The sequence below is a fragment of the Panthera tigris genome, chromosome A3, assembly GCF_018350195.1.
Source record: "Panthera tigris isolate Pti1 chromosome A3, P.tigris_Pti1_mat1.1, whole genome shotgun sequence".
NCBI classification, from domain to species: Eukaryota; Metazoa; Chordata; class Mammalia; order Carnivora; family Felidae; genus Panthera; species Panthera tigris.
Window position 1 is genome coordinate 49,344,863 of NC_056662.1, and position 23,705 is coordinate 49,368,567.

The 23,705-nt window shown below is 45.4% G+C and overlaps 1 protein-coding gene across 1 annotated transcript in view; it reads right to left on the reverse strand.

Moving 5' to 3' along the window:
- Positions 1-23,705, reverse strand: part of ACSS1 (acyl-CoA synthetase short chain family member 1) — a 67,102-nt gene that overhangs the window by 18,625 nt on the left and 24,772 nt on the right. The window contains exons 3-6 of the mRNA XM_042981013.1: positions 19,196-19,395; positions 6,042-6,217; positions 5,494-5,646; positions 848-995 (exon numbers count right to left, since the gene is read on the reverse strand). Of these exons, the coding sequence (XP_042836947.1) occupies positions 848-995; positions 5,494-5,646; positions 6,042-6,217; positions 19,196-19,395 (677 nt within the window). The remainder of the gene's footprint in view (positions 1-847; positions 996-5,493; positions 5,647-6,041; positions 6,218-19,195; positions 19,396-23,705) is intronic.

A 23,705-nucleotide genomic window follows, 5' to 3' on the forward strand; every position in this document is an offset into this window, starting at 1 on the left:
CAGGGCAATTGTCCAGCACACACACACACACACACACCTGGTCTCCCACAATCCCCCTCAACTCACCACCATGGCTCTACACATGGAGTGGGCTGAGCTTCGAGGGGTGGAAGTGATGGGCCTGAGATCACACCTAAGGTGTGGCCCTTAATCCCTCACTATGCCCCCTACATAATCTTCCTAGGGTGCATCTAGTCCATCAGGAGGCTGAAGAGGAGCAGGGGAGGTGACAAAGTTCTACACACATCATTATTAGCACTGTGGAATGCTTGGCAGAGCCACCACAATTCAACTGAATTATAACAAATACTTGGGGTTTTGTGCTGCCTGAAAGAGAGATGCCAAGGTGAGCAAGATGTGGGTCCTCAAAGCAATCTCAATTCATGTAGGTGGCTCCAGGACACACACAATGCTCTCTGGCAGATGTCCCTGAAGGCACAGGCAGCAGAGCTGGAGAAAATCCCCCGTCTGTGGTAACAGGAGGCTGGCAGCTGGCCTGGGTGTTAAGGGCTGGATCTGGTCAGGTGGCCAGAGAGGGGAGAGGGACAGTGCTAAGGGGATGGCCCAAGGCACCCAGTTTGCTAGCGGGACAAGAACTCTGGAGTGGGTTGTCCTGAGACAGCTTCCAGTGACAAGTCACACTCCCATCTACTGCTTATCTGATCTTACTGCAGACATGGCCCCTGGCCCCAGCCCACCTGGCAGAGCAAAAGGCCTGGCAGCTATGCCACGTGACCACAAGGACCACAGCCGGGACAGAGTGAGGGAATCTACTCCACCCTCCTGTGAACTTCTCCTCCTTCCTCAAGCTTCCTCCTGGGGACCCTATTTGGTCCCCAGTCCTCACCAGCATCAGGGTAAACTGGGGTGCTCTCAAAAAGGACAGTGGTCGCTCCATTGCACAGGGGTCCATACACCACATAGCTGTGTCCTGTGATCCAGCCAATGTCGGCCACACAGCCAAAAACGTCGCCTGGCCGGTAGTCAAACACAAGCTGCAGAAACAGGAAAAGAGGCTGTCAGGAGCCTGTCACCCCATGCTCCCATAAGTCACTAACAGTGTTCTATAAATGCAAGACACAGCTGCTCCCAGGCCACCAAGAGCAGGAAGAATAAGTGCACCGCCAGAGCTCCATGAAGCTACAGCAGTAACAAGACAGAGTTATTGCCACACACAACATGCGGATTCTCACAGATGACAGTGAAAGAAGCCAGACCCCAGGTGTACACTGTATGAGCCCCAACCTAGCAAAGCTGATCTGTATACTGGAGGTCATGCTAGTACTAGCCCTGCTGGGGGGCTGCTTGCCAGTGGCATGTCAGCGCCTCTGGGAGCTGGAGACGCCCCAAGTCCTGAGGCAGGTGGTGGCCAAGTGTGTATCCACAGGTCAAAGCTCATCTAGCCATATGTCCAAAATAAGGGCACCTTTCTGCATTAAGTTATACTCTAATTTTTTAAATCTCAAAAACTGCCAAAAAAAACAAAACAAAACAAAACAAAAAGCCAAAAAGACCAAGAAATGCCTCAAGCATCATCAGTTTCTGAGAGCCTGAGCAGGGAGACATGCGCCTCCTGCATTCTTGCCACAGGGTCCAACCTGAGCCTGACCTACCTCTGGATACAAATGCCCCTTTGCAGGAAACACGGAGATCAGAGGGACAAACCTCTGGGTGTTACAACAAAGTTGAAGGAAACGGAAGAGATGGAAGAGAACCAACAGGTTAAAAAGGCTTAAAAGACATATTAAAAAAAAAAAAACAGTAAGCCACAGTATCAGGGGATGCATGTTGGGTGACTAAGCTAGAAGAGGGGAAACACGGGGCAGTGACACTATCAAAGTCAGAATATGGGGGAGGGGCTGTGGTTGGACAGGCCAGGAAGGGCTTCTGTGAGGCTGACAGGACATTTCTCCACTCCTTTTTTTTAAATTAATTTATTTAAATTCAAGTTAGTTAACATACAGTGTAGTATTCGTTTCAGGAGGAGAAGCCAGTGATTCTTCACTTATATACAACACCCAGTACCCCAGTGACATTGCACTTCTTTACTGAAGTGGGTTGCCTTATAATAATTCAGTAAGCCACACATAGGATTTGAGTGGTTTTCTGGATTCTATTCTGTATTCTGATCTATTTTGCAATAAAAAGATTTCTTTTAAATCTTCGGGCGAGTGGGTCAGAGTGGCTAAAATGAACAAATCAGGAGACTATAGATGCTGGAGAGGATGTGGAGAAACGGGAACCGTCTTGCACTGTTGATGGGAATGCAAACTGGTGCAGCCGCTCTGGAAAACAGTGTGGAGGTTCCTCAAAAAATTAAAAATAGATCTACCCTATGATGCAGCAATAGCACTGCTAGGAATTTACCCAAGGATACAGGAGTGCTGATGCATAAGGGCAGTTGTACCCCAATGTTTATAGCAGCACTTTCAACAATAGCCAAATTATGGAAAGGGCCTAAATGTCCATCAAGTGATGAATGGATAAAGAAATTGTGGTTTATATACACAATGGAATACTACGTGGCAATGAGAAAGAATGAAATCTGGCCTTTTGTAGCAACATGGATAGAACTGGAGAGTGTTATGCTAAGTGAAATAAGTGATACAGAGAAAGACAGATACCATATGTTTTCACTCTTATGTGGATCTTGAGGAACTTAACAGAAGACCATGGGAGAGGGGAAGAAAAAAAAAAAAAAGAAGAGGTTAGAGAGGGAGGGAGCCAAAACATAAGAGACTCTTAAAAACTGAGAACAAACTGAGGGTTGATGGGGGGTGGGAGGGAGGGAAGGGTGGGTGATGGGTATTGAGGAGAGCACCTGTTGGGATGAGCACTGGGTGTTGTATGGAAACCAATTTGACAATAAATTTCATATTAAAAAATAAAAATCAATCAATCAATCAATCTTTGGGCGAGTGGACCAGTTTCTTGCTGCCACAGATCAATGTGGAGAATCCCCAGGAGTCTCCAGACAGTATAGTGGTCTGGAGATGGGCAGGGCCCTGTGCAGCTGTGTCCCAAGGCAGGGGGTTGGGGGGATTATTTCAAGGAAGACTGTGGTTTCACAGCACTAGAGCATCAGGACGCCCACACCCAAAGCCCCACAGCATTTGGGACTGAAAGAATGTTTAATACAACTTGGACCAAATTGCCAAGTCTTTCATGGGGCTGAAGATTTCTCTCCCTGCAGTTCTGGGAAGGGTAGCAAGTGCCTGGGGCCAGCCATGCTCCAAAGGGCCTGACCCTACTGTATACCTCCAAAATCTCTTCACACCCTTCAGAGCCAACTGTCCTTATCCCCTAGAGAACCACTTGTGTGCATACTTTCATCTATAGAAGGCTCAAAGTTTCTATTCCCAATTCTTAAAAAAAAATTCTTATTGAAGAGAAATTCAAAAGATGGTCCCATGCCTATACTCCGACTGCTTTTGCTCATGTAGACTGGGTCCTCCAACAATTTTGGTAATTATTATTACTAAAAACTAATCTCTCTCCACGTTTACAGCTTCCCTAATGTTAACTTCACTGTAAACTGGTGGAAAGAATTTGATCTACTCTGTGACTTTCTTGGTATTTGGTTTCATTAGCTATATTTTCCAAAGTATTTTTACTTACATGATGTGTCAATCCTTCAACCTTCCTCCCACCACTGAGAGCTGAAGAGGGGTGGGGTTTTCCAGTTGAGAACACTGAGGTCAAGAAAGGTTCTGTGGCATGCTCAAGGTCACCCAGCAGGCAGAAGACAACTGTTCTAATATGGATTTGAGTTCAGGTACTTGTCTGCTCAACATCTGTCTTTCTGTTTTTCAACATTGTTAGTCCTGGGTGTGAGTAGCCGCCAGTGGGACTGGTGCAGCACCACTCAGAGACTGTGTGATGCGCAGTGTGCATACTTGCTACCTGCCTCCCAGCACCTGCTCCTCCCCATTCATTTCAGGAGATTCACCTCCCACATGACCAAGCCTGACCAATGAGCACATTCCACCCCCACCCCTAGCCACAGTGACTGAGGCAAATGGGGCCCTGACTGCAACCAGGCCAGTGATTTTGCTGGCACTATGAGGCTCTCTCCAGTCCCTGGGAAGGAATGTGGTCAGCACAGAGGAAGGGGGCCAAGGAAGGAGAGATGCCACCACGCGGGACCAAAATCGGAGCCCTTCTTGGATGGGCCTGGGCTTGCTGGTCACCTGGCTACTCAGTTCCCTTTGCAGCTGGCACCAGCAGTGCAGTTTTGCCTTTTGCAACAGAGAGGTCCATAAACACTATCTTGAAACCAAATCCTACCTGGGAAAAGTCAACTACTCCCCAAGTAACCAGGGATGCCACATTAAAACACAACCCCCACAACCCACCAATATTCAAATCAGTACCGATTTTTTTTCTTAAATGTTTATTTATTTATTTTGAGAGGTAGTGAGTGCAAGCAGGGGAGGGGCAGAGAGAGAGGGAGAGAGAAAATCCCAAGCCGGCTCCATACTCAGCATAGAGCCAGATACAGGGCTCAACCCCACAAACCATGAGATTATGATCTGAGCTGAAATCAAGAGTCAACACTTAACCAACTGAGCCACCCAGGTGCCCCCAAATCAGAACTGATTTTTTAAATGCACTTATTGGAATAAAAAAAATGACATACCATCTGCTTTATAAGCCCTAAAGGATGGCCCACTGTAATATAATTGCCATATACTAAATTTAAGTTTCCTTACAAAAGTAAATCTTTTTCTAATTTTACTTTTAAAATGTGGCCCCAGGGGCGCCTGGATGGCTCAGTCGGTTAAGTGTGCAACTCTTGATTTTGGCTCAGGTCATGATCTCACGGTTTGTGAGATGGAACCCCATTAGGCTCCGCGCTGTCAGCATGGATTCTCTCTCTCCCTCTCTCTCTGCCCCTCCTCCCCCCAGTCTCAAAATAAATAATTTTTTTTAATAAAAAAAAAATGTTTTCCTTTCTTTTAACATCACAAGGAAAAAAAGACCTTTTAAGTAGAAGAGAACATTTTAACATGTAATAGTAACATATTCATCTCTATAACAACTCAGTTGTAAAACATGAGTTTTGACATTTTTTTTAGGGAGGGAGGGGCCCAGGATGGCCTCAGCACCTGGGCCCCTGAGCATCAGAACACAGCTGTGCCAGTGAACATGTCAGACCTGGGGAGGGCTCAACTCTTACAGAGCAGGCAGACAGCACAGACACAGGTGCAAAGGGGCTAAAGACCTGCAGTGAGTCTCAAATTTTCGATCCAGACTCTCCCAACAAGGACAGAACTCAGCCCCCATGCCTACCACTCGCTATGCCAGTGCTACAACTCACAACGGCCCTACTCCTGAGCACACAAGAAGAAACATTAGCACCTCATGCATTCAGGCACTATGTTACAGCAGGAGTTCTAGCTCTAAATTCAGCCTCTCCTGGCCCCCTGCTCAGAGCCCTGCCCAGGAGGTGGGACACCCCGCACTCTCAACCTTCCCCACCAAGGCCCGTACCCTGTGCGTCACAGCGGCATACAGCAGGTAGCCCGCCTGCGTGTGGACGAGTCCCTTGGGTGTTCCGGTGCTCCCCGAGGTGTAGAGCAGGAAGAGCATGTCCTCACTGCTCATGCTCTCTGGAGCACAAACAGTGTCCTCCTTGGCCATTTCCTAGAAGGGGGAAGACACAAACAGCCCCATCCAAGGCAGTTACCCTCTGCCCCACATTCACCCATCCTAAGAACACCTCTTGCCCAGCTGCTGCAGGCCTCAGCAGACCAGATTCAGTTCACCTGCTCTACTCTGCCCTAGTTCAACTCCAGATGCAGAGAACACAAAATAAAAGGATGAATCTGATCATTTCTATTCCATTAAGTGTTTCAGTATGTTTGTGGTATTTGAGCTCCATCTTCCCAACCAGGATGTAAGTCCATCAGATACCATCAGGGAACCCTGAATATTGCTGGGGGACCCAGGTTGAGAACCACGATCCGACAAGACTCAGACCCAGTTAACCCAATAGGAGTTAACCTCTCCTTAAACTGTACAATGTGAGACAAACCCACCTGCTCGAGTGGGATGTCCAGACGCCCCATGTGGACCTTGTTGTCCGTCCTGTGAGCCACCAGGACATGTTGGATGGTCGGGCAGTGCTTCACAGCTTCATCTACTATCTTCTTCAGCTCCACCACGCGTCCTCCCCGGAGTCCTTGGTTGAAGGTGATGACCACCTTGCACTTAGCTAATGGAGACAAACAGATATTTCTGGTCAGTTTCCTTCCCACTATGACTCTCACAGCCCAGACTGACAGCCACACAGTCCAGGCCTAAGAGTGTGATACACAAAGTCCATTCTTGAGTAAAAGAGTCAGCAAAATGTGGGGGGAGGGGGTCTGCCTGCTTTGTGATCTTTGTGCTCAATGCAGAAATGCCAGGCCTTTTCCCAGCTCTGAAGGGGAGACTTCCACCATTCCCTCCCACCTGCCCTGGGAGCTTTCCCAGGTGAGAGGCCATCACACTGCCCTCAGCCACAGCCACTATAGTGGCAAAGCAACATTAAGATGCAGAGACCAAGAAAGCTGGGCAGCCAGAGACCAAGCCCCAACATGTCCTGTGTGGCCCCAGCCCTGTCCAGGGTCAAGAGGCTTCACTGCCCAGAAAATAGAGGCCACACACCAGTGGGTGCCAGGAGCTGCCAGTCCCTACCCTTGCCTTTAACTGAAGGAGCTCCAAGATTCACACCTGCTCTTCAACAACCTGGTTAGGCTTGGCCAGGCCCAGGGCAATGCAGGGAAGACCCAAGCTTCCACAGCTGACCTAGGGTGAGCCCTGAGCAAGGTATCAGGTACAGACAAAAACTGGGCATCAGAACCACAGGCAAAGGAATGATCCCCCAACCACCAACATCGTGCCTCAACCTGGGATGACCCAGAGGGATCAAGGCTGCAGTGGGCTATTATATAGCTGGTCCCTAAGGAAGATCCCAGAACAAATACTCAGCTGTAGTACTAACTGCCAGGGTCCCACACACATCCCCAGACCTTTTATCACTGCACCAAGGGCTTCTTCCAAAGCCAAAGGAAGAAGCACTAGGGGATTACACAAACCCAGGAGCCCTCCACCAATGACTCAAGAGCTGGAATATACATACCCCAGGTCCCTCACATGTGGTGTCACATCCTGACACATGTGGTTCCATTGCCTCCCAGGGCTCCCTGAGGGACTGAGCTCCGGGCACCCACTATGGATGCTTGTCTGGTGGATTCCTCTTCCAGCTCCACTCCCCACTGCCCTACAGTGCTTCCCAGGACCACCTCCCAAATGAACTGGCTACCCTGAGCTCTTATCTCAGCATCTGCTTCTGCAGGAGCCCTGACTGAGGCACCAATCTCCTTCAGCTTTTCAGTGTGAAAAGTGCCTTCTAGCAACATACTCATTCTTTCCTCCTCCCAAGGGCGCTAGAGATGACATGACCTTGAGGACCACCTAAGAATTCTCTCAGTCCTTCTCTGGGTCACCCAGGGTCAGATAGATACAGAGTGCTTGCAGTGCCCAGGGCAGTGTCATCCAGCTCTGCACACCAGAGGCCCCCAGCTACACACTCTTTGCTCCTCAGGCCTTGGCCATCAGTGACCCTGGGACAACTAAATCAGTTGGGCAGAGTCTGTCAGAGACCACCCTGGCCTACATCCTGGAAGCTGGAATTGGTCCAGGTAAACACCTAGTGGGGCAGGAAGAGAGAAGATCCAGCAGGTAGAAAGAGACTATCCTCAAGGGGATGATAGACAAAGAAAGCTCAGGATCCCCCAGGAGAAAGTAGTGGCCCCAGCCCATCTCAGGTGTTAGAATCACATTATGTGGGTTATGGCCCCTCCGCAGCCTCCCATGGCACCTGCCTTGTTCCTGGCACTCACTTGTCCAAGGCTTCCTGCCCAAGCAGTTCTCCAGGGCAGGTACTTGCGTGCACATGCCCAGTCCCTAGGAGGTGCTTGGAGAGCACAGCTCACTCTGTGGTTTCCCCCCACCGAGGCTGTGTGATGGGCACAGGGTGTGTGTATAGCATTAGGGCACAGACCAGATCAGCGTGACACTTTATCTAGGAAGCTTCAATTTTACCTCCTTGGTTTTTGAGCAGGTATTGGCATCTATCTTCATTTCTTATTGCTCCCATAGCCAATTACCACAAACTTAGTGGTTTGGAAAACTCATAATTTAGTTCACAGTTCTCTAGTCTAGGTGAGCTTGATAGGGTTCTTTTCTTGGAATCTCATGCCCAAAATCAAGGTGTCAGCAGGCAGAGTTCTTATCTGGAGGCTCTGGAGGAAAGTCTACTTCCAGGTTATTCCAGGTGTTGGCAGAACTCAGCTCCATGTAATTGGAGGACTGAGGTCCCCATTTCCCCATTTTCCTTGCTGTCATCCAGGGATTGTTTTCAGATTTTAGAGCAACCTACATCCCCCGGCTTGTGACTCTCTTTATTTTCAAAGCCAGCAAAGGCAGGTCAAGTCCTTCTTATGCTCTGAACTCCCCTTCTGCTACATGTCCTCTGCCTCCAACAAGAGAAAGTTCTCTGCTTTCCAGGACTTATGTAATTAGATTGGGCCCACCTGGATAATCTCCACATTTTAGGGCCCATCCCATCTCCTAAGCCCTTTTGCTATGTAAGGTAACATATTTCAAAGTTTGGGGGGATTAGAGTGTGGACATCTGTGGTGGCCATTATTTGCCCCTACCTACAACCTCTCAGAATCATCCTCCTGTTGTCCTCTACCCTCCCCACCATACTGTCCTCTCTCTCTATTCCTCACACAGCCTAAAGCAACAGAGAACATAAAGGGAAGAGGAGTGGTCAGAGCCTGGATGCCAGGCCAGGAGAAAGAAACTTTAGACTAGAACACACTGACTGAGGTTGCCATGCCTAACTCATAATGAGACCCTGGTGGCCATGTCACACTCCCACCCTGCCCCTCACACTGATGGATTAAAGGTAGTGGCAAATTCCTTCACCTGGTCTCATAGTACTTCTCAAGTAGAAGTAGAGTCCTGGTCTCCTTCCCTTGAATTTGGAATGTCCAGACCGGTTGAACCAATGGAATATAGCAAAAATGATGCCAAGTGTATTCTGGACCTTGCCTTTAGGGCAACTGGCAGTTTCCACTTCCTTCCTCTTGGAACCATGAGCCATCATATAACATGTCTGACTGCCTGAGGTTGTCTAGGTTAGTCATACAAACAGGCCACATGAAAGAGATGCATGGCAGGCTCCAATCATGTAAACCAACCAGTTTATATACCAGATTACATGGAGCAAAAAAAAAAAAAAAAAGACATTCTCACTAAGCCCATTGCATTCCTGCCCCCACAGAATCATGAAATATAATAATAAAATTTACTGTTTTAAGCACTAAGATTTGGAGTAGTTTGTTACACAACAATAAATGACCAAAAAAAAACAAACAAACAAAAAAAGCCCTCATTGACACAAACAACTGTCCCAGTAGAGTCTTGTCCCTGGAAATGGACACCTGAACAGACGTACATGGAGGCTGTAGGTGTTGGGTAAGAGCCTCTTAATGGTAAAGTTCCAGAAAGAAGTTACAGGAGTTTCCCCTGCTGAGGGCTTCAGATATGACCTGGCCCCTACCCTTCCATGGCCTGTTGTTTAGGATTTCTGAGGTTCTTGGATCTGCTCCAGCACCCAGCTACTGAATCTCCAGGGCCCACTGCTTTTGCTTGTTTTAAAGAATCTTAGGGCACTTGGGTGGCTCAGTCAGTTAAGCATCTGACTTCAGCTCAGGTCCTGATCTCACAGTTCATGAGTTGAAGTCCCACATTGGGTGAGCTTGAACCCTGCTTCAGGTGAGCACAAGCCCTGCTTCAGGTGAGCCCTGCTTCTCTCTTTCTCCTTCTCTGTCTGTCTCTCTCTCTGCCCCTCACTCACTTGTGCCCTCTCTCTGTCTTTCAAAAAAATAAAAAAACAGGAGTGCCTGGGTTGCTCAGTTGGTTAAGCATCCAACTTTTGGTTTCACCACAGGTCATGATCTCATGGTTCATGAGTTTGAGCCCCACATTAGACTCCACAATGATGGTGTGGAGCTTGCTTGGGATTCCATCTCCCTCTTTCTCTGTCCCTCCCCTGCTCATGCTCTCTCTCAAAATAAATAAAAACTTAAATAAATAAATAAATAAATAAATAAATAAATAAATAAATCATCTAAAAAAAAAAAGAATCTTAACAGAAACACTTGACAACCATGACCATGTCAACAAGAGAGAAAAAGAGCAGCCTAGTATAATGCTAAAAGCATGAACTCTGGTGGCCCAATGCCTGGGTTCAAATCCTAGTTCTGTCATTAACTAGCAATGTAACCTTGAGCAAGTCAATTAACCTCTCTGTGCCTCAGTCTCCTCACCTTCAAAAACAGTAGCCTCCCAACAAAGAAAAGCCCAGGACCAGATGGTATTATTGGTGAATTCTACCAAACATTTAAAGACAAATTAACATCAGTCTTCCTCAAACTCTTCCCAAAAACTGCAGAGGAGGAAACACTTTCTAACTAATTCTATGTGGCCAGCATTACCCTGATACCAAAGTCAGATAAACACATCACAAGAAAAAAAAAAAAAAAAACTACAAGCCAATACCCCTTATGAACACTGATGCAGCAATCCTCAACAAAATGACAACAAATTATATCCAGCAGCATATTAGCAGGATTACACATCATGACCAAGGGGGAATTTATTCCTGGAATGCAAGGGTGGTTTGACACATGAAAATCAAGGATGTGATGGGTTCCGGAAGATGGCGGCGTAGGAGGACGCAGGGCTCACAGCGCGTCCTGCCGATCACTTAGATTCCACCTACACCTGCCTAAAGAACCCAGAAAACCGCCAGAGGATTAGCAGAAGGGAGTCTCCGGAGTCAAGCGCAGACCAGAGGCCCACGGAAGAGGGTAGGAAGGGCGGCGAGGCGGTGCGCGCTCCACGGACTGGCGGGAGGGAGCCGGGGCGGAGGGGCGGCTCGCTGGCCAAGCAGAGCCCCCGAGTCGGGCTGGCAAAAGCGGAGGGGCCGGACAGACTGTGTTCCGACAGCAAGCGCGACTTAGCGTCTGGGAGGTCATAAGTTAACAGCTCTGCGCGGAAAGCGGGAAGGCTGGAGGACAAAGGGAGGGAGAGCTGCTGAGCCCCCGGACGGCAGAGCTCAGCTTGGCGGGGAACAAAGGCGCTCACCAGCGCCATCTCCCCCGCCCATCCCCCAGCCAAAATCCCAAAGGGAACCAGTTCCTGCCAGGGAACTTGCTCGCTCCGAGCAAACACCCAACTCTGTGCTTCTGCGGAGCCAAACCTCCGGCAGCGGATCTGACTCCCTCCCGCTGCCACAGGGCCCCTCCTGAAGTGGATCACCTAAGGAGAAGCGAGCTAAGCCTGCCCCTCCAGCCCCCGTGCACCTTGCCTACCCACCCCAGCTAATACGCCAGATCCCCAGCAACACAAGCCTGGCAGTGTGCAAGTAGCCCAGACGGGACACGCCACCCCACAGTGAATCCCGCCCCTAGGAGAGGGGAAGAGAAGGCACACACCAGTCTGACTGTGGCCCCAGCAGTGGGCTGGGGGCAGACATCGGGTCGGACTGCGGCCCCGCCCACTAACTCCAGTTATACACCACAGCACAGGGGAAGTGCACTGCAGGTCCTCACCACGCCAGGGACTCTCCAAAATGACCAAACGGAAGAATTCCCCTCAGAAGAATCTCCAGGAAATAACAACAGCTAATGAACTGATCAAAAAGGATTTAAATAATATAACAGAAAGTGAATTTAGAATAATAGTCATAAAATTAATCGCTGGGCTTGAAAACAGTATACAGGACAGCAGAGAATCTCTTGCCACAAAGATCGAGGGACTAAGGAACAGTCACGAGGAGTTGAAAAACGCTTTAAACGAATTGCAAAACAAAATGGAATCCACGATGGCTCGGCTTGAAGAGGCAGAGGAGAGAATAGGTGAACTAGAAGATAAAGTTATGGAGAAAGAGGAAGCTGAAAGAAAGAGAGATAAAAAAATCCAGGAGTATGAGGGGAAAATTAGAGAACTAAGTGATACACTAAAAAAAAATAATATACGCATAATTGGTATCCCAGAGGAGGAAGAGAGAGGGAAGGGTGCTGAAGGGGTACTTGAACAAATTATAGCTGAGAACTTCCCTGAACTGGGGAAGGAAAAAGGCATTGAAATCCAAGAGGCACAGAGAACTCCCTTCAGACGTAACTTGAATCGATCTTCTGCACGACATATCATAGTGAAACTGGCAAAATACAAGGATAAAGAGAGAATTCTGAAAGCAGCAAGGGATAAACGTGCCCTCACATATAAAGGGAGACCTATAAGACTCGTGACTGATCTCTCCTTTGAAACTTGGCAGGCCAGAAAGGCTTGGCACGATATCTTCAGTGTGCTAAACAGAAAAAATATGCAGCCGAGAATCCTTTATCCAGCAAGTCTGTCATTTAGAATAGAAGGAGAGATAAAGGTCTTCCCAAACAAACAAAAACTGAAGGAATTTGTCACCACGAAACCATCCCTACAAGAGATCCTAAGGGGGATCCTGTGAGACAAAGTACCAGAGACATCACTACAAGCATAAAACATACAGACATCACAATGACTCTAAACCCATATCTTTCTATAATAACACTGAATGTAAATGGATTAAATGCGCCAACTAAAAGACATAGGGTATCAGAATGGATAAAAAAACAAGACCCATCTATTTGCTGTCTACAAGAGACTCATTTTAGATCTGAGGACACCTTTAGATTGAGAGTGAGGGGATGGAGAACTATTTATCATGCTACTGGAAGCCAAAAGAAAGCTGGAGTAGCCATACTTATATCAGACAAACTAGACTTTAAATTAAAGGCTGTAACAAGAGATGAAGAAGGGCATTATATAATAATCACAGGGTCTATCCACCAGGAAGAGCTAACTATTATAAATGTCTATGCGCCAAATACCCAAGCCCCCAGATATATAAAACAATTACTCATAAACATAAGCAACCTTATTGATAAGAATGTGGTCATTGCAGGGGACTTTAACACCCCACTTACAGAAATGGATAGATCATCTAGACACACAGTCAATAAAGAAACAAGGGCCCTGAATGATACATTGGATCAGATGGACTTGACAGATATATTTAGAACTCTGCATCCCAAAGCAACAGAATATACTTTCTTCTCGAGTGCACATGGAACATTCTCCAAGATAGATCATATACTGGGTCACAAAACAGCCCTTCATAAGTTTACAAGAATTGAAATTATACCATGCATACTTTCAGACCACAATGCTATGAAGCTTGAAATCAACCACAGGAAAAAGTCTGGAAAACCTCCAAAAGCATGGAGGTTAAAGAACACCCTACTAACGAATGAGTGGGTCAACCAGGCAATTAGAGAAGAAATTAAAACATATATGGAAACAAACGAAAATGAAAATACAACAATCCAAACGCTTTGGGATGCAGCGAAGGCAGTCCTGAGAGGAAAATACATTGCAATCCAGGCCTATCTCAAGAAACAAGAAAAATCCCAAATACAAAATCTAACAGCACACCTAAAGGAAATAGAAGCAGAACAGCAAAGGCAGCCTAAACCCAGCAGAAGAAGAGAAATAATAAAGATCAGAGCAGAAATAAACAATATAGAATCTAAAAAAACTGTAGAGCAGATCAACGAAACCAAGAGTTGGTTTTTTGAAAAAATAAACAAAATTGACAAACCTGTAGCCAGGCTTCTCAAAAAGAAAAGGGAGATGACCCAAATAGATAAAATCATGAATGAAAATGGAATGATTACAACCAATCCCTCAGAGATACAAACAATTATCAGGGAATACTATGAAAAATTATATGCCAGCAAATTGGACAACCTGGAAGAAATGGACAAATTTCTAAACACCCACACTCTTCCAAAACTCAATCAGGAGGAAATAGAAAGCTTGAACAGACCCATAACCAGCGAAGAAATTGAATCGGTTATCAAAAATCTCCCAACAAATAAGAGTCCAGGACCAGATGGCTTCCCAGGGGAGTTCTACCAGACATTTAAAGCAGAGATAATACCTATCCTTCTCAAGCTATTCCAAGAAATAGAAAGGGAAGGAAAACTTCCAGACTCATTCTATGAAGCCAGTATTACTTTGATTCCTAAACCAGACAGAGACCCAGTAAAAAAAGAGAACTACAGGCCAATATCCCTGATGAATATGGATGCAAAAATTCTTAATAAGATACTAGCAAATCGAATTCAACAGCATATAAAAAGAATTATTCACCATGATCAAGTGGGATTCATTCCTGGGATGCAGGGCTGGTTCAACATTCGCAAATCGATCAACGTGATACATCACATTAACAAAAAAAAAGAGAAGAACCATATGATCCTGTCAATCGATGCAGAAAAGGCCTTTGACAAAATCCAGCACCCTTTCTTAATAAAAACCCTTGAGAAAGTCGGGATAGAAGGAACATACTTAAAGATCATAAAGGCCATTTATGAAAAGCCCACAGCTAACATCATCCTCAACGGGGAAAAACTGAGAGCTTTTTCCCTGAGATCAGGAACACGACAGGGATGCCCACTGTCACCGCTGCTGTTTAATATAGTGCTGGAAGTTCTAGCATCAGCAATCAGACAACAAAAGGAAATCAAAGGCATCAAAATTGGCAAAGATGAAGTCAAGCTTTCGCTTTTTGCAGATGACATGATATTATACATGGAAAATCCGATAGACTCCACCAAAAGTCTGCTAGAACTGATACATGAATTCAGCAAAGTTGCAGGATACAAAATCAATGTGCAGAAATCAGTTGCATTCTTATACACTAACAATGAAGCAACAGAAAGACAAATGAAGAAACTGATCCCATTCACAATTGCACCAAGAAGCATAAAATACCTAGGAATAAATCTAACCAAAGATGTAAAAGATCTGTATGCTGAAAACTATAGAAAGCTTATGCAGGTAATTGAAGAAGATATAAAGAAATGGAAAGACATTCCATGCTCATGGATTGGAAGAATAAATATTGTCAAAATGTCAATACTACCCAAAGCTATCTACACATTCAATGCAATCCCAATCAAAATTGCACCAGCATTCTTCTCGAAACTAGAACAAGCAATCCTAAAATTCATATGGAACCACAAAAGGCCCCGAATAGCCAAAGTAATTTTGAAGAAGAAGACCAAAGCAGGAGGCATCACAATCCCAGACTTTAGCCTCTACTACAAAGCTGTCATCATCAAGACAGCATGGTATTGGCATAAAAACAGACACATAGACCAATGGAATAGAATAGAAACCCCAGAACTAGACCCACAAACGTATGGCCAACTCATCTTTGACAAAGCAGGAAAGAACATCCAATGGAAAAAAGACAGTCTCTTTAACAAATGGTGCTGGGAGAACTGGACAGCAACATGCAGAAGGTTGAAACTAGACCACTTTCTCACACCATTCACAAAAATAAACTCAAAATGGATAAAGGACCTGAATGTGAGACAGGAAACCATCAAAACCTTAGAGGAGAAAGCAGGAAAAGACCTCTCTGACCTCAGCCGTAGCAATCTCTTACTCGGCACATCCCCAAAGGCAAGGGAATTAAAAGCAAAAGTGAATTACTGGGACCTTATGAAGATAAAAAGCTTCTGCACAGCAAAGGAAACAACCAACAAAACTAAAAGGCAACCAACGGAATGGGAAAAGATATTTGCAAATGACACATCGGACAAAGGGCTAGTATCCAAAATCTATAAAGAGCTCATCAAACTCCACACCAGAAAAACAAATAACCCAGTGAAGAAATGGGCAGAAAACATGAATAGACACTTCTCTAAAGAAGACATCCGGATGGCCAACAGGCACATGAAAAGATGTTCAACGTCGCTCCTTATCAGGGAAATACAAATCAAAACCACACTCAGATACCACCTCACGCCAGTCAGAGTGGCCAAAATGAAGAAATCAGGAGACTATAGATGCTGGAGAGGATGTGGAGAAACAGGAACCCTCTTGCACTGTTGGTGGGAATGCAAATTGGTGCAGCCGCTCTGGAAAACAGTATGGAGGTTCCTCAGAAAATTAAAAATAGACCTACCCTATGACCCAGCAATAGCACTGCTAGGAATTTATCCAAGGGATACAGGAGTACTGATGCATAGGGGCACCTGTACCCCAATGTTTATAGCGGCACTCTCAACAATAGCCAAATTATGGAAAGAGCCTAAATGTCCATCAACTGATGAATGGATAAAGAAATTGTGGTTTATATACACAATGGAATACTACGTGGCAATGAGAAAAAATGAAATATGGCCTTTTGTAGCAACATGGATGGAACTGGAGAGTGTGATGCTAAGTGAAATAAGCCATACAGAGAAAGACAGATACCATATGGTTTCACTCTTATGTGGATCCTGAGAAACATAACAGAAACCCATGGGGGAGGGGAAGGAAAAAAAAAAAAAAAAGAGGTTAGAGTGGGAGAGAGCCAAAGCATTAGAAACTGTTAAAAACTGAGAACAAACTGAGGGTTGATGGGGGGTGGGAGGGAGGGCAGGGTGGGTGATGGGTATTGAGGAGGGCACCTTTTGGGATGAGCACTGGGTGTTGTATGGAAACCAATTTGACAGTAAATTTCATATATTAAAAAATAAAAAAAAATTAAAAAAAAAAAAAAAAAAAGAAAATCAAGGATGATATACAGATCATTGGAATAGAATAGAGAACTCAGAAATAAGCCCTCACATATAGGACAAATTAGTTTTGACAAAGTGCCAAGGCCATCCAATGAGGGGGAAAAAAACAGTCTCTTCAGTAAATGGTGCTGGTACCACTGGATACCCAGAGGCAAAAGAATGAAATTGGATCTCACACCATACCCCCAAAAAATGAGCTCAAATTGGATCAAAGACCTAAATATAAAAGCTAAGACCATAAAACTTTTAGAAGAAAACATAGGAACAAATCTTCATGACATTGGAGCTGGTAATGGATTCTTGAATAATACACCAAAACAACACACAACAGAAGAAAAAATAGGTGATCCAGACTTCATCATGATTAAAAACTTTTGTGCATCAAAAGACACTATGGAGAGAATGAAAACATAACCCACAGAATGGGAGAAAATCATTGCAAATTATAAATCTGATAAAGGTCTGGCATCCAGAATACATACAGAGAACTCTTACAACTCAACAACAAAAAGCAAATAGCCAATTAAAAAATGGACAAAGGGCTTAAGTAGACATTTCTCCAAAGAAGACATACTAACGGACAAGATGCTCAGTGATATTAGTCATTAGGAATGTAAACCAAACAAGATGCATGAAAAGATGCTCAGTGATATTAGTCATTAGGAATGTAAACCAAACCCACAATGAAAAACCACTTCATACCCACTAGGATGACTATAATTTTTTTTAAGTAGGCTTCACACCCAGGACAGAGCCCAATGTGGGGCTTGAACTCATGACCCTGAAATCAAGACCTGAGCTAAGATCAAGAGTCAGATGCTTGACAAACTGAGCCACCCAGGTGCCTCTATAATTTTTTTTTAAAGTAAAATAACAAGTGTTGATGAAGATTCAGAGAAATTAGAACTTTCATACATTGTTAGTGGGAAGGTACAACAGAGCAGCAACTTTGGAAAACAGTTTTGCAGTTCCTCAATAAGTTAAATATAGATTTACCATATGGGCCAGCAATTCTACTCCTAGGTATATACACAAAAAATTGAAAACAGATGTTCTCATGAATGTTCACAGCAACTCTATTCACAATAACCAAGAAGTGTTAACAAGTCAAATGTCCATCAACAGATGAATAAATCAACAAAACATGGTACATCCATACAGTCAAATTTTATTTATGGAAAAAAGAAATGAAGCAATAATACATGCTACAACATGGATGAACCTTGAAAACATTGTGAGTAGTGAAAGAAGTCATAAACAAAAGGCCACATGTTATATGAGTTCATTTATATGAAATACCCAGAATAGGCAAATCATTGACACAGAAAGCAGATTAGTGGTTGCCAGAAGCTGGGTGGAGGGGGAAATGGGGAATTCCTGATTAATGGGTATGAGGTGTCCATTGAGGGTGATGAAAAAGTTCTGGAATAGACCGTGATGGTGTTTGCACAACATTATGAATGTGCTCAATGCCACTGAATTGTATACTCTAGGATGGCAATAACAGTAATAAAAAATGAAGAAAAGGAGAAATAGAGTATTATCTCATACCATATTTACAAATACAAAGTTAGTCAAATTTAAGGAGATGACCTTTGCAAAGTATTTAGAACAGTGCCTGGCACATAGTCGGTGCTACAGAGTTTAAAGAGAGAAAGAGAAATGAATGACAGCACCAACCCTTGAAAGTGGAGGGAGAGACACAGAATGAAAGTAGAAAGGCTTCCCAGCCCTTCCTAAAGGTAGTCAGCAGGGTTCTGAGAATTCTGCCCTTTAGCTCTGTTCACTACCCAAAGGCAAGTCTTCAGTGAGACACAAAGAACTCTCAGTGACCCCCATAATTTGGCAATCTTCTTAGGGAACCAGCTCAGGGGACTCTCTAGGATCTTACTAGAACAGCGGTCAGACTTTGCAGACATGGGGTCACCATCCATACATTCAGCTCTCCCACCAGAAAAAGAAGGGAGACATTATTGTTCTGCACACTGTTCAAAAGACTCTGACCTACCTGTAGACAGAAAGCCTTAAAGATGCAACATAAGCCCCTACCTGACTCCAGGCCTCCAGAAGTGGTCCACCCACCCTCTCTCATGATGAAAGTCTTCTAGTTGTTGACCTGTGAGACCTTCCCCATACATCTCCAGCCTTATCTCACCCTACATGTTTTTTCCCTCCTCCACCACAGCCACGCCAACCTCCTTCAAGCCCTCACAAGCTGTGCTCCTCCAACCAGTCAGCTGGTACCTAGCTGTTCCCTCCACCTGGAATCTTCTTTCCCTTCTTCACCTCATTGCCCTCAGATCTCAGCTCGCAGAACTGAGAACTAAATGCACATTCAGCCATGTCCCTGTCCCTGGTGGTATCTGTCATTTGTGTGACTTTTATTAATATCTGTCTAAGTCTGATGGCCAGGCCCCAAGGAACAAAGACCAGGGTCTTTCCCATATGCTCACCATCATTGATCCTCCCAGCCAGGGACTCTGCACTGAAGCCAGCAAAGACAACCGTGTGGACAGCTCCAACCCTGGCACAGGCCAGCATTGCAGCCACAGCCAGTGGTGAAACAGGCATGTAGATTGCCACACGGTCCCCTCGACGGATTCCATGTCTCTTCAGCGTGTTGGCCAAGCGGCACGTGGTCTCCAGCAGTTCCCTGCAGCACAAGGGAGAGAAGGGCATCAGAGATAGGAAAGGGCCAAAACACAGAGTAATTTGGGGTGGAATAATTCTGTAAACAGCAAGTACTGTACACCCAGCAGGCATTCAAGTGCTTATTGCATGGCAAGATCTTTTCCAGAAAATAATGTTTTCAATTTTGTAGGCTGTTACAGAGATTCACACCCATATTACTGTGGTAAAATGGCTGTCCTTGTGTCCATTTACAGTAGGGCTTCCCAACACAGGGTCCAAAGCCTAAAATCATCATATCCCTGAGACTTCTGGAAATGTTCATCCTCAAAAGAGATCTTCTAAGGCCTTTAGTGGGGAAAGTAAGGCCCCAGTTTTCTGAATCAATGCAGGCCATCAAGTAAGGCTCTAGCCAGGAGGGCCCAGGCTCATGCAAAAGACTCCTGTTCTGTGTAGCCACAGCAAATAGGGAGGGAAAGCAGGTCGCAGGACAACCAACCACCCTGTAGTCCCAAGGAATGGTTGTGGGGTAGTGACAGCACCGCCTTTTCCTCTGGGCCAGGCACTAAATGGGCTTGGCGTGATGGAAATAGGCAGAGCATATGCAGAGGCAGCCTGACACCCACCACCTGGCACCTCTCCTATCCATGAGACCCTTCCCTCCACTCCCAGGCTAATCTTGAGGTTCTGCCTGCCAGTCAGAGCACAGCATCTCCCCGGAGAAACGGATTGGTTTAGGGATTGACATGTGACCCAATCCAGCCCAATCAGAGTCAATGAGAGTCAACTCTGGAAACAGGGAGCACACGCAGGCACCGCCCACTTGACTGTGGGGCAGGAAGTGGAGAAAAGGCAACCCTGAGAACTAGGCACTCCCTTCCATCTTGTTCCACCAGCTGGCCCAGCTGACCCTGGACTTAGCAAATAGCCAGTCATTTTGCCATTTTTGTGTACACAATTTGATTTTGTTATTTAATCACGGAACTAACACGGAAAGACAGAATGAGGGCAACCACCTGAACCACACACCAGCCTCTGCATCACTTCAGCAGGCCCTAGTGGGGCAGCACCGACTTCCGCAGGCTCTGGAAGCCAGAGGCCAGACCCTCCAAGCTTCACAAAGCTCCTTAAAAGTTTGTGTCTAGTTCCCCTCTGTTCGTCAAGGAGAGGGCTCCAGAGAAAGGCCAAGTTCAACAAGAGGCCGCCTAGAAACACCAAAGGAATGAAAATGAACACTCCCCATTTCAGGCAGAGACTTCATGGGGGCCTTTGTTTCTTCCCAAAGCCATCCTACAAGGAGACCTAATGAGAACAAGATCACAAGCCCAGCCTGCACTTTGCCCCCCAACCAGTGGTTCCTGCCCAGGCTGGCACCAGCCTGCCTCTTCTGCAGGATTTCATCTTTTCTCCTTAAAGCTTTCAGGACAAAGGCTCCATTCACTCGTGCCTCACCCACCCCTTGCCTAAGTTTATGATGAAGGAAAGAGCAGTTCCTGACAGTCCCCAACACCAAACTCCCCAGAATCCAGAGCTCAGAAGCACTCCTACTACTCCAGGGAAGGAGGATGACAGCCTGTGACAGTACTGAGGAGGTAGCTATGGTCAGTGATGCAGAATAATTCAAGTCCAGTGCAGGCACCATTTTCATAGCTAAGGATTTAAGCTTCTGAGCAGCGCTCAGGGAGATGGAGGCTTGAATGTGTGTTAGGCATACGGTGATGAAATTCGGTCCTTATCCTGCAGACCAAAGGGAGCAGTCAGAAGTCAAGGAACAAGTATGAACTGTCTAGACAGAGTGGCCTGGCTTAGCTTTCTATAGTAGCTGTATTAACGTGGCAGTTTACCTTTCTCAGCTGCCATGTGATCATCTGAGAAACAACAGGTGACATGCACCTTGTGTAACTGTCACAAGTGTTAATGACAAGCGTCATCCACCCAGGACCCTGCCAAACATTCAGTAAGCATTACCTTTCCCATCAGATGTCTGTGTTTAAAATATTTTCTAAAACCACTAAAATCAACTTACTACTTTGGTTAAATCCTAAGATGTTAAAAATTCCATTCCAAACACCACAGGGTTAGAGAGAAAGTATCCTCCAGGACCACAGCTCTGACTAGAGAAATGCAGACACATGCATGACAGTGTGAAGGGCATTTATCACCTCAACTTCATGCTACAGTCGCTGAGAGCAGCAGGGAGAACTTTCTGGAAAAGTTGTCTGTGGTGAGGAGGAGCAAGGCAGCAAAGAGGAAAGGAATGGTGGATTTTCCCTACAGGGGCAAGAGTCACCTGGCTGTTGTAGGGCAGTTGAGCTATGGCCCTGGAAGATGGTCTGAAGACCAAGCTGAGGCAACCTACATGTTCCCTGGAGGATCAAGGGGTATCAACATGTGCTGGACCCAGAGCTGCATCCAGTGGGTCCCATACTCTTGCTTCTGCATCAGAAGGAGCAGTTTCTAATAAAGAATTTGATCTGGGTAAATCTCCAAGCACACTCCCCTTCCTATGCACTCTGCCAAAGCCATAAACCTCAAAATCAAAGGGCTCCTTGAAGGTCAGATGGTGCAGTCTCCCTGGGGTCCAGAAATCTCGTTGCCATACTTTTGCCCACAGTGGCCCAGCCTCTGTTTCAGCATCACACTGCTGGAGGTCACCATCTCACCAGGCTGCTTCTTGCTTTGTCATTTTAGTAGAGAAAGAGTCTTCCTAAAATTGGACTAAGTTTTGTAGCCATTCAAATTCCAACCATCAGTCTTGGCTCAGCCCTTTAAAGCTACCCAGAATAAATCTAATTTGTCATTCAATAACACCCCTTCAAATTCTTCAATACCCCCACCCCAAGAAGCCTTTCTTCTCCCAGTTCTTTTATTCAGCCATCCATGACCCCACTTACTCTCTGTAGATATACCTCCAGGTTACCAAATGGACCCCTACATTCCCATGGTGTCTGTTCAGTGAAGAATATGGGTACCCAGACCCTTAACCTCAACAACTCTACATTTAATAATATAAATTAAGAGCACATTAATTTCCTCCACACTTGTACCATTGGAAAATATGATCAGCAAACCTGGGTCTTCAAATCATTGAAAAATCAATGTCATTTGAGTGATCATTCTACGTACTCAAAACCTGTTCAAAAGCATGTTCTTGGACATTTGTGACTTCTCAAAGACTCCCACAAACTAAAATGCTACTATTTCTGTACCAAAAAGATAAAGCAGCCACTCAGAGGCTGGTGCTTTGGGATGTCACTGCAGGAAATACTGGCTTCCTTGTGCCTACAGGGTCTTTCCAAGGGAGGGCAACATACAGCTTTCTGAGAAATGATCTCACTGAAGTGAGTTAGTTATATTTTCAAGTGCAAAGGGAAAAAGTAACATTTGTTTGTCAGGTACTGAGCAAGATATCTAAGTTTATCTGCAATGTAGACTCCTCAAGGCCAAACCTTCAATGTGGACATATGGAAATAATGTGCACAAATACATACATTTGGCATGGTTTTCATGGTGCTTACTACCAGCAAAACGCTGACTGACCTTGGGAAATGGGAGGAGACATTCTATAGCCAATTGTTAAACATCAGCAGAGAGTAATGTTTATATAATGCTAAAGACATAATCTGGCCTCAAGTATTTGTAAACAACATGACACTTGTCAGCAGGGATAAAGGCTCCCTGGCCCAACTCAGTCCAAAACAGGACACAGCTGGAAACAGAGTTCAGAAGAAACCAAGGAAGAAATACACTGATATTTATTTATTTATCTATATTCTAATTAAAGCTGTTTTTTCATGGCTACTATTTGAAAGTATCTTTCCCTCCTAGCCATTTCCCAATCCAGGGAAGTAAGAAAAGCTGTGTGTGTGTGTGTGTGTCTTGTATTTAAGAAATAAACAAATTAGGAATGCATGATTTGCTCACTTCCTATAATTACTCTGGCTCTTAGTGTTCATGAACTAGATACTTACCCCCTTCATTGTCCATCTGCCCCACTAAGTACAAGCTCTACTTGGGTAAGGATTTAGGGGATATTGCCTTCTTCCCCGTGCCTAGAGCTGAGCCTAGTTCATAGAAGGTGCTCAATAAATATTTGTTGAATCAGTAAGAACAGCAGATAAGTGAGAAATGATGAGAATTCTGGCATATGTAGGACAACTTGGGCCTGTGGTCTTATCATGAGCACCTGTCCACTCTGCAGACGCCTTCTGTCTCTCTGTGCTAGAAAAGGTGAGGCTGGCCATCACATCAGTGTCACACTGGCAGGATGTCCTATCCCTTTGACAGCAAATGGGAAGGACTACTCCCACTGATAAACTACCCACAGCTACTTTT